At 45.6% G+C, this 12,212-nt stretch overlaps 1 protein-coding gene across 1 annotated transcript in view; it reads right to left on the bottom strand.

Moving 5' to 3' along the window:
* Positions 1-12,212, bottom strand: part of LOC133054802 (zinc finger protein 665-like) — a 43,524-nt gene that overhangs the window by 5,793 nt on the left and 25,519 nt on the right. The window contains exon 4 of the mRNA XM_061140120.1: positions 9,084-9,095. Within this exon, the coding sequence (XP_060996103.1) occupies positions 9,084-9,095 (12 nt within the window). The remainder of the gene's footprint in view (positions 1-9,083; positions 9,096-12,212) is intronic.

Below are 12,212 nucleotides of genomic sequence, written 5' to 3'. Positions count from 1 at the left end.
TAGTCTAGTAAAGTAACCCTTTACTATTGTAGTAAAACAACGAGTAATAAGTAACCATGTTGTACAACATTATATTCTATGGAATTCTAAACACTCTTCCTAAGAAGAGAATTTTACCTTGGAAAGGGCACACAATATGAAAACTGTAAAAGGTATTGACATAACTGACTTCTAAAATATCAGGTCAGGAAAATATATAACATTATGGGAAAGATGGAATGCAAAAGGAGAAGGGGGTGGCAGAGGATGAGATGGTTAGATAGCATCACTGACTCAGTGGACATGAATTTGAGCAAACTCCAGAAGATCATGAAAGACAGAGGAGGCTGGCGTGCTATAGTTCATGGGGTCACAAAGAGTTGGACATGACTTTGCAAATGAACAACAAAAGAACAGAAACTGAAGAAAGAAGCCAAAAGTCACCTGATTTCATGATTGCCATTATATAATAACCAAGCAGAGCAATTTATTATCTATGCAGTGCCCTTTAATTCTCCAGCTTATTGTCCTCAGATATGTAATATGAAGTATGTGCTTAAGATATATATTAACTAAGGTCACAGACTGCATTGTTGAGGACAAACTGTAAAATAAAAGCATATAAAATATAATGCACACAAAGGGATATGGCATAACAAAACATGACAAAGTAGATATATCTCATTAAACAACAGTAACTTAAGAGTTTTTCTATAAAATGTGCAACATTATTACATATAAGCTATCTAACAGTACTTATTTGTTTTAAAAGCCTGAGGTAAACTACCATTATTTTTCAAATGAGGGCACAAGACTTCAAAGGCTATGTACATAACCCCGAATTACAAAGAAAGTGAGAGAAGCAGGAGTGTGATGCTGGGAGTCCCTGGTGGTCTAGTGTCTAGGATTTGGCACTGTCACTGCTATGGCCTGGGTTTGATTCCTGGTCAGGGAACTGAGTTCCCACAAGCTCTGAGGTGTGGCAAAAATAAAAAACTTTAAAAATGAAAAATAAGTAAAAAAGACTCTTTTCAATACACATGCACCCCTATGTTCACAGCAGCGCTATTTATAGTAGCCAAACATGGAAACAATCTAAATGACCATCAACAGATGAATAGATAAAGATGTTGTGTGTCTACACATATAAATACACACACACACACACACACACACACACTGGAATATTACTCATCCATAAAAAAGAATGAAATAGTGCCATTTGCAGCACCATGGATGGACCTAGAGATTATCATACTAAGTGAAATAAGTCAGAAGGAGAAAGACAAATATCATATGATATCACTTGTATGTTGAAATGCAGCACAAATGAACTTATCTATGAAACAGAAACAGACTCAGAGACATACAGAAGAGACTTCTGGTGGCCAAGTGTGCATGCATAGGGACAGGTTGGGAGTTTGCAAATAGCAGATGCAAGCTATTATATATAGGACGGATAAACAACAAGGTCCTACTGTACAGCACAGGGAACTATATTCAATATCCTGTGATAAACACAATAAAAAAAAGAATGTATACATATGTATAACTGAATTTACCTTGCTTTACATCAGAAGACAATACTATATTGTATATCAACTATACTTCAATTAAAAGAAAAAATCTCGAGATGGGGGGGCAATTTTCCGTCACCAAATAACCCCACTCCATAGGGAGAGTCCCTAGAAGTTGTCTATCCCCTAAAAGAGTTATTATCACAGCAAAAAAGATATAGGATAAAATCTCAGATCCTAGGAATGTGTATTTCATAGGCAATCATCAGAGGCAACTTAAGACAATAGGAAATCAGGAAAAGTCTACATTCCCGAACCAGGTAGAACAGTGGAAGAGTGATGAAAATACAAGACAGGAGCGGGGATCCTGCAGGATCTTGAGATGTGTGCTCTCCTCACAGACACTGAGTTAAGAATCTCAAAGGCCGACATGTGCTCTCCATGTAGGACCTAGGATCAAAGAGAAGATCTGTCTACTGTCTTTACAGTTCTCCTAAGTAACAATCCCAGAAGGAAGGGCTGAGGGATCTGAGCAGGCAGATGGGGCTTGAGACAGCTCCGAGCAGGTTCTGGGGTGAGAGATGGAATCAGAGAGCACCAGTGGTTTCCTACCTCCTGACTACATCTTCCTAGAACAGCGAGTAGGGATGGAACTAGGACAGGTGCTGAGTGTGGTGCTACAAAGCAGTTCAGCTCTTACTTGCAGGGACCAAGAACTGAGCAGCCAATGAAAGCACATGCAGAAGTGGAGACGCAGGGGCAATAGGCCCCTCTGAAAGAGCCCTCCCATGTTCCTCAAGCAACAAAGCTGACAGGAGTCAAATGACAGGCTGTTGTAGATCATACAAAGACCTTGCCTTTGTCTCTGTAGGATCTGTGGCACCACTGGAGGGCGAGATACATTTTACATACTAAAGAACAGAGTGAAAAGATGGGGAGAACAACAATTTCCTCTGAGAGTTTACCAAAAAATAAACTCTTTTTCCACAGAACTCTTCCACTTGGGGAGAGATTCCCTGAAACTATTAATGGTGTGGTTTCTTCGCTGTTCATCTGAGATCTGACCTGTGTCTACACCTGGTACTTTCCACCCCTTTAGTCGTTTTTTTCTTTCTTTCTTTTTATTTTTTGCTATTTTCACTTCCCTCTCCAGGGTTCAGTGCTCTCTTTTCTTTACTCCAAAACGGAGATAAGAATATTCAGGTCAGAAACAGAAATTATTGCTAATTGCAAGAAAGAAACATCACATGATATTTTGTTTCCAGAACCCCAGCTCTTTGTTCAGCTGAGGAGTGAGGACATTATGGGGGGGCTGTGGAAAACCCTTCAATCCACAGCTTGCCTCCTTCTGAATGCACAGGGGAATCGCTTCTTAGCCTTTTGGCTAAGATCAAGTGAATGCACAGGGAAGAGTGTAATATGCAGACATCTTGCTTGCAGGAAAAAGGTAAGTGGGACTTCCCTGGTGGCTCAGTGGGTAAGAATCTGCCTGCCAGTGCAGGGGACACAGGTTCAATTTTTCGTTCAGGAAGATCCCACATGCCGCAGAGCCCGTGTACCACAACTGTGGAGCCCCTGTGCCCTAGAGCCCACCTACTGCAGCAAGAGAAGTCACAATGAGAAGCCCAAGCACCGCAACTGGTGAGGAGCCCCTGATCACTGCAACTAAAAAAGACCCAGCACAGCCAAAAAATAATAAATAAATAAAATTTTCAAAACAGGGAAGTGTAGGTTTTACATTTGCTACAGGCTTTATGCATTTTTAAGCTCTGGACCCACCCTCGAGGTATCAAAACATGGGCAGATCAAATGAGGAAAGGGCAATTTCAAAGTCTTCATGCCACATTATGAAGCTTTTGGCCTCTGATTCAATAGGGCTTCGAGCTCAGCCAAGCAAGGCAGGGGCTCCCAAAAGGCATGCAAGGGAAAATGTAAAGATACCCAAGGACAGATCCCAACTTGAGAGGGAAGTGATCCTCACCCACAGAGAGCAGGTTCCTGTAGGTCTCCAGCATCACGTCCCGGTACAAAGTCCTCTGCGCAGGGGCCAGGCATTCCCACTCCTCAGGAGTGAATTCGATGGCCACGTCCTCGACGGTCAACTGCTGCTGAAATGAAAACACATATCACCAATGGTGTCATAAGAAGAGCTCTTATCTTCATACAAAATGAGAAGAGGATTGATTCAGTTGAAGTGTGTATTCTGACAGATTCATGTAAAGGTATTTAGAGCAAATTATGCATCTCTAATTGCTTTCTCATAGGAGATTACAATGGCCTCCAGATCAACGTGAATTTCTCATTTTTCTGTATGACACGTGAAATACACAAACAGAAATTCAACACTGGGTCATCTATACAGAGGTGTTAAAGAAAGCTCAGAATCTAAAAACTGTGACAATGATTAACAGCAATGACTACAAGTTTTTGAACACTTTCTGTATGTTATGAATTACTCTAGTAGTAGCAGTGGGAGTAGTAGCAGTCGTTTCTGACTCTTCTGTGATCCCATGAACTGTAGCCCTCCAGGCTCTGTCCTTGGGATTCTCCAGGCAAGAATACTGAGGTGGGTTGCCATTTCCTTCTCCAGGGGATCTTCCTGACCCAAGGATCAAACACAGGTCTGCAGTATTGCAGGCTGATTCTTTACCATCTGAGCTACCACGGAAGCATTACTCTAGATACTTTTCATGAATTAACTTGTTGTCAATGTAGTAACTCATCAGAGAAAGATCATTTCCATTTTTCAGAGTAGAAAACTGAGTCACAGATGGAATCTAAGGGTACGTGTCAGTGACTGAGAGAAGGCCCTGGGTGAGTGTGAATGAACAGGAATCAAGCAGGCTACTTCTTGAGTCAGAGATTAGCAAGTGCAAAGAAGGAAGGAGAACAGCAGAGACTAACACAACGTTGCAAAGTAGCTGTATTCCAAAAAGAAAAATTAATTAAAAAAGAAAAGAAAGGAGAAACAGAATAATCAACCAAGAATATGAGTTCACCTGAGAAAGAGCCATTCCAGACTCTTCCTTCTTTCACCTTCCTCCTCTTCTGGGCTTCCTCAGGCAACATGAGTCTTCAGAGGTCTATCCTGAAAGTTGAAAACATGCTGTTTAATGCTTAGAGTCAACACACCCCCTTCCTGTGCCCCCACACAGGAAAACCCTCACCGTGTGGAACAGACAGTCCTCTGTTCCCACTTTCTCAGGAGGGACTCAGGACAGGCAACTCCCACACAGAGACCAACACGGGACTTTCCCACACTTTCCCTCGGATCACACTCCCCTCCTGGTGAGGCCTCATGTACACAGCAGCAGGGGGCATGTCCGCTGACCCCATGATCCCCTCAGGTCACACAGCAGGCCCTCCTGGTCCAGCCTCAGGGCAGAGCAACCTTACCCTCAGCCCAGATCTCAGCCCTCAGGATGGAAGGACTCAAGAGTCCTGATGCTCAATGCTAGATGCACCAAGGCCCCTTACATACCATTGAGGCTGAGCCCCATATGGACTTTTCAAAGGGGAATCTCTGGTCAGGGCACAAATGTATTTGCAAAATGCCTCATCGATGTAATGTGTAGCCTGGATGAGCACCACTCAGCGGAGGCAAGCACAGCATACCTTGCACCTTTTTCTTTTACAGTTTTACTAAGGTATAATTGACAAATAAATATCACGTATATTTAAGATGCACAATGTGACATTCGACATATGTATATACACATATACTGTGAAATAACTACCAAAATGAACTTCTGCATTTTTCTCCAAATAGCTGGAAAAATCCTCCCACACATTAGTGCATGAATTACCCAGCTCATAAAAACTAAGTATGCCCACAGCCCAGGGTCACTCTCCCCTTCAGGGACAACCATATTCTGCCTATGGAATGTGTATTTCTCTCAATAAACCTGCTTTATCATTCTTGGGGCTCTCGAGGCAAAGATACTGAAGGAGTCTGCCATTCCCTTCTGCAGTGGACCATGTTTCATGAACACTCTCCACCATGACCCGGGCATCTTGGGCAGCCCGGCACAACATGGCTCACTCTACGTCTCCCTCTTGAATTCTTTCCTGCAGGAAGCCAGGGGCCCTTACTTGGAGACCTATCCCAAGATTTCCCCTAGGACATGACCATTCTCTCGCACCCCCATTCTTCTGCAACAGTACTTCATGGCATTTAATAGGAGAGGAAAATGTAGCTAATTGAGAACACATATTTTAAAGAGGAAAGAACCGAGCGTATAAAAAGGTGTGGGGTGTATGTGAGTCCCCATCTTTGTGTTTCAGAAAGACAATGCTACCATGTTTGAATGTTGATCAAAGTAACTTCCAAGAAGTAAAAATCCATGATGCCACACAGCCCTGACCCTGAGGGAGGAGCTGGCAACCGGGACACAATTTCAGGGCCAGCAACAGCCAGAGGCAGTTTCAGACTATTCCCAGTCAATTACTAAGGAGAGAGCACACGCCCTGAGGCCGACGGTTGAGGCAGTTCGAGGAGATCTCTTCCCTTTGCTCCCGGAGCTCAGTGGAGAAGACACAGGGTCTTTGAGGAAAACAGATGGGAGAGGTGGAGGTGGACTTTTGAGGAGCTCCACAGGAAAGGTGTGGAGCAGACACACAGGGAATGTGAGGGAGCAGCCAGGAATCTGAAGCGAGACCAGTCATTTTGGGGATGTGTTTTTCTCCAGCTGCGATGAGCCACACGGGGACAAGGGGGCGTCTGGAGAGCAGTGGGTGTCAGGGAGAATCCACGTCCACACACCAGGCCTTCGCTTTGGGGCATTTGACTTGCATGACTGTAAGTGACAAGGTGGGTTTGTCTCCATTTTGGGGGGGTGGGGGTGGGGTGTTGCACCAGGCAGCATGCGGGATGTTAGTTCCCTGACCAGGGATCAAACCTGTGCCACTGAAGTGGAAACACTGAGTCCTAACCACAGGACCACCAGGGAAGTCCCAGGAAGTGCACAGTCTTAAACACTTTTAAACACTTAAACACTGCAGAGCCAGGGAAGCCCCCGTTTCCATCATTTACGGAAAATTACTCAGTCATTAAAAAAAAAAAAAGTAATGCTATTTGTAGCAGCACAGATGGACCTAGAGATTCTCACACTGAGTGAAGTAAGTCAGACAGAGAAAGACAAATATTGTATGATATCAATCATATGTGGAATCTTAAAGGCTACAAATGAACTTATCTACACAACTGAAATGGAGTTACAGACATAGAAAATAAGCTTATAATTATCAAAGGGTAAGAGGGGGAGGGATAAACTAGGAGACTGGAACTGACACATACATACTACTATACATAAAATAGATAACAAATTAAGCCTTAACTGTTGAGCACAGTCCTCTGTGACGACCTATATGGGAAAAGAATCTAAAAGAGCAGATGTATGTATTTGACAATTCACTTTGCTAACCACCTGAAACTAACACAACACTGAAAATCAATCATACCCCAATAAATATTAAAAAACCAGCCTCCATTGTGGCTCAGATGATAAAGAATCCATGTGCAATGCAGGAGACCAGGGTTCGATCCCTGGGTTGGGAAGATCCCCTGGAGGAGAGCATGGCAACCCACTCCAGTATTCTTGCCTGAAGAATCCCACAGACAGAGGGGCCTGGTGTGCTACTATCCACAGGGTCACAAAGAGTTGGACATGACTGAGCAACAAAGCACACACACACACAAATTAAAAATATATCATACACTCTTTATGTAGTGAATACGCGAATGAGACGGACACAAAGTTACACTGGTTCCGCTCTGCCATCTCTCCATGTTGGGAGACTGATGTGTGCAGAGGTCCTTTGCCCTAGAGGAGTGAGGATGGGCTGAACAGGAACAGCTGAGGATGGTGGAGTCAAGGGTCCTCCATTTAGACAATGCTCCCTGCCCTCCAAAGGTGCAAAGGTCTTGTGCAAGTTCAACTAGGATGGCAGTGAGCTCATCCCAGTGGTAGCTGCTCCAGGCTGAGCAAACCCATTCTGGCAATAGGAAAGCTGAAAACTGGGACTTCCTTGGCAGTCCAGTGGTTAGGACTCACGAGCTTTCACTGCTGTGGGCCCCGGTTCGATCCCTGGTAGGGGAACTAAGGAGCCCAAAAGCTGTGCAGTCAAACATAATATAAAACAATCCACAGAAAGAGGAGGAGGCTCTTGGCTGCCTTGACACTTAATTGGAAAAAGGTTCCTGGAATCTAAGGTTTCTCGCTCTGCATTGATATGGTGTGTGTATGTGTGCTGTGTGCTTAGTCGTGTCCGACTTTTGTGACCCCATAGACTGTAGCCTGCTAGGTTCCTCTGTCCATGGCATTCTCCAGGGCAGAATACTGGAGTGGGTTGCCATTTCCTTCTCCAGGGGATCTTCCCGACCCAGGAATTGAACCCAGGTCTCCTGCATTGCAGGCAGACTCTTTTACCGACTGAGCTACATTGATATTAGCTGAAGAAAAATCACAGCCTGAAATGCTGACTTGACTGGCTTTACTGGGATTGTGCAAACCAACAGTGAGAAGAACAGCAGGGAAGTGATGTCTGACAGAACGGTGGAGGAGAAGCTGAGGCCGTCAGGGCACAAAGAGAGAAAACACTTTACTTCCTCAGGTCATCCAATGGGGACACCACCGTGAGTGCCATTCTAGAGAAGACAATGAAGACATGTGCACAGAGTGGGTGTTGAGTAGAAAGACAAGATCCTTTCTCTAAATGGGGCCCCGATACCTCACCTGCTTCTATTGGGCTAGCTGCTGAGCACTGGTGAGTAGGAACAGAGCTTTTCCTTCACCTTTTTCCTGAGCTTTCCTGCTATCGCCAGGGCTCTGAGTTCCCAAACACTGTCCCGCTTCCTGTTTCCTCCCCAGAACACAGCAGCGCTCCTCCTCAAAGAAATATGCCTATTCCACATATAGTTTAAAACACCTTGCCCCTCCGCACCGCAGCTTCCTTGTGACTGTGTTGCGTGTGTGTGAGTTCCGGGACGGGCAGGCAGAGGCGGCAGAGTGACCACCACTGGTTTGGCAGTAAGACAACAGCAGCTGGGTCTTCCTGAGGCTGACGTCTCTCCACTGTGACTGCCCCTGATCAGCTGAACAACCTTTCCCTGAGTCACAAGTCCTCGCAGCCCTTTTCCCGTTGGTCCCATCCCCAGCAGGCCCTCGCTGATGAGAACTCTCTGCCATGTGAGTCTTAACACCCATCGTTTCCCTTCTGGACTCAAACAAACCTACAGACTTCCCTGGGGTCTGACACACTCCCCAGAAACTGCAGAGCCATCCCCTTACCTGCTACACAACCCCATCAAACATTCCAAGCCCCCATGACTCATGCATTCACGATGGAATGATACTCATGAAGACCACTAGACATGACTCCATGTTTTCTTTCACGGTGACCCCAGTCTGAGCACTGTCACCTCCAAAATCTACTAACAAAACAGAGCTTTGGCCAGTGATGCCAATGAGACCGCGACATCTTCCCCGGAAACATTCCAAATTCTCCTTTGTGTCTTGCAAAATGCACCTGAAACTTTGCTGCAACCCCCAAATATCCCAAAATACCAAAGATAACCCACAAAATGACCTCTGAGATGTCCTCTGTAACTACACTATGGGTGGCACAATGATTTCTGCCCCCCCACAAAGACCCCACACTTTGCTGGTGGCTCAGCGGTAAAGAAGTCACCTGTCAGTGCAAGAGATGTGGGTTCGATCCCTGGGTCGGGAAGATCCCCTGAAGAAGGATATAGCAACCCAGTCCAGTAATTTTGTCTGGGAAATCCCATGGACAGAGGAGCCTGGTGGGCTACAATCTATGGGGTCACAAAAGTCAGATATGAGTTAGGGACTAAACCAGCACCAAAAGACCCCACAAAATCCACGGTTTGGAGTGAGTGCTGTGGGGCACCTCCTGAATCCACCCCCTGTCCCCCAGGGCCAAGGCAGCCATCCTCCTGCTCCCAGAGCTCCCTGTGGGTTCCTCTCAGGCTTTGGTTAACAATACAAGATAACATTCCTTTTCCTAATTCTACTTCCTCATTCCTCTTCAGGTATGATCATGGCTTTCCCTATGAAACCCATGCCTGAAAATCTCAACCTCAAAAAACAAAACCAACAACTCAATCTCAGCCTCTGTGTCCCAGGGAACCTGAGAAAAGACACTATGGCACCAAGCCCAATCCACACAGCCCCATAGCTCCCTGTGAACCCACATCTAGATGCTCCAGCCAGATGCCCCTTTCCAAAAGTTCCACACACCCCTTGAACCCCAAGCCATGCATGGGACAGGTGCTCACACAGCTCACTGGGCTCCTCTGGAGGCCCACACTTGCTGCCATATCCCTCCTGCAGACCCCTAAAGTCTTTCCTCCACTTTTCCGCAGGTCTTGACGTTTCCTCCAGGCTTCCCAAGTGGCACTAGTGGTAACAAATCTGCCTGCCAATGCAGGAGATGCAAGAGATGTGGGTTCGATCCCTGGGTGGGGAAGATCTCTTGGAGAACAAAAAGGCAACCCACTCCAGTATTCTTGCCTGGAAAATTCCATGGACAAAGGAGTCTGGTGGGCTACAGTCTGTGGGGCTGCAAAACAGTCGGACATGACTAAGTGACTGAGCACACACACAGCTCAGGCACACATGAACAAATCAGGCTAAAAGGCACCCATATGCAGAGGCACTACAACAGGTGTGGACAGTGCTGCAAACAGCAGGACACTGGGCATTCATTATGGAGATCAAGAAGTAGGCCCTGCCTGGAAACCTCACCAGCAACTAGGGACACAATGGAGTCTAGTTTTAAAGGCATTTGAGGGTTGGCTGGATTGTGTTTGGTGAGGAAGTCATGGAGAGAGAAAGAGAGAGAAAGACAGCCCCGCTCTGTCTCCTGTCCTCCCCACTCAGAGAAAATTGCAAGGTATCCCAGCTCCAAGGGGTGGGCCCTCCTTCATGCCCATCCCCATGCTCCTAAGCTTCTCTGCATCCTTAGCAAAGTGTAGTCAGTATCCCTGACTCTGAGCAGATGAACTGCTGCAAGGCAAGGCTCCCATCCAAGATGGCAGCTCACCCCAGAAGCACACAATTTGAAAGACTGGGGGGCTATAGTGGAGCAGAGACACAGTGGAATGAACACAGGGACACCTCAGGACACTGCATGGGGGACACTGGTTCTGTGGGGCTAAGCCTTAGTGCATATAATTTTGCTCTTATTTTGAGTAAATAAGTAGTCATAGCAGGTTTAGTTCAATTCAAGTTGAAATTTCCACAACAAATATGGGAACTAACCTCATCACCTGCCCAAGCTCCTCGTTCTTCCCTGAGGAGTATTCCACCCAACTCCAGTCCCCAGCATCGAAATCTTCCCAAAGGGAAGTATCACAGGTGTCCTGGAAAGAAGACGGAGACCAGGCACCCTCCAATGGAGGAAAGACCCAAGATAATCAATGAAGAAGAGCATTTCTGATAGAGGAGACTGATGTGGGAGCAGTAAAACCTGGGTCATGAGACAGAGAACAGCAGGTGAAGGAAACTTCAGAAGATGAGCAGGAGAAGGTGGGGAGACAGCTCTGGCCAAGACCTGAAGGAGGAGAAAGGGCCAGAGCAGCAATACTTTAGAGACAAAGAGTCAAGCAGGAGGTGAGATCTGAGACAGGAAAGGTGTTGATGTTTGGGAGCAGAGAAAAGGTGAATGTGACCAGGGCAGAGGGAACTTTGAGAAAAGGGTTAGCTTCCAGGACTCGGCTGGAGACATCTGCTTAGGAGCTCATGGCTCATGTTGCAATAGATCACATGAAAGCAAAGAAAATGGAGTATCAGACTAACTAGGTGAAATCAGCTTCCAGCTCTTAAAATAAAAGACCATGGACATCTTTACCCAATATCCATTGGGAGACAGTCTAAAATTCTTTACTAGTTACCAAAGAATATTTCCAATATATAAGATAAAAGAAGAAAGTCACAGGTTTTCTCTAAACCAGAAACAAATTTAAAAGGGAAACAATTTGTAATTAAAAAAAAAACCAAAAAACCCAAAACCCTACAAAGGGACGTCCATGGTGGTCCAGTGGCTAAGACTTGGAGCTCCCAATTCAGGGAGCCTGGATTCAATCCCTGGTGGGGGAATTAGATCTCACGTGCTGCAACTAAGAGTTCACATGCCGCAACAAAGACCAGGCACAACCAAATATATACACACACACACACATATATACATCCTACACACACATGTATATCTGACACAATTTTGTAATATATGTATACATATATACATATACATACACATATATACATATCTAGATACATGTGTGTGTGTGTGTGTGTGTGTGTGTGTGTGTGTGTATACACACACACTACACTCTGTGGGGTCTCTGGGTCCTGGTGTGCACAAGGTTTTGTTTGAGCCCTCCAAGCATCTCTGGCGGGTATGGCATTTGATTCTCAATGTGATTTCGCCCCTCCTACCGTCTTGCTGGGGCTTCTCCTTTGCTCTTGGATGCGCAGTATCTCTTTTTGGTGGGATCCAACATTCTCCTGTCGATGGTTGTTCAGCAGCGAGTTGTAATTATGGAGTTCTCAAAGGAGAAAATGAGTGCACGTCCTTCTACTCTGCCGTCTTTAAGCGGTTTTGTATAGGAACCTGGAATGTTACGTCCATGAATCAAAGTAAATTGGAAGTGGTCAAACAGGATATGGCAAGACATTTTAGGAATCAGTGAAC

This window comes from Dama dama, chromosome 4 (genome assembly GCF_033118175.1).
Source record: "Dama dama isolate Ldn47 chromosome 4, ASM3311817v1, whole genome shotgun sequence".
NCBI classification, from domain to species: Eukaryota; Metazoa; Chordata; class Mammalia; order Artiodactyla; family Cervidae; genus Dama; species Dama dama.
Note: the sequence above shows the minus strand (reverse complement) of the source record. Positions and strands in the feature narration are given on the sequence as shown.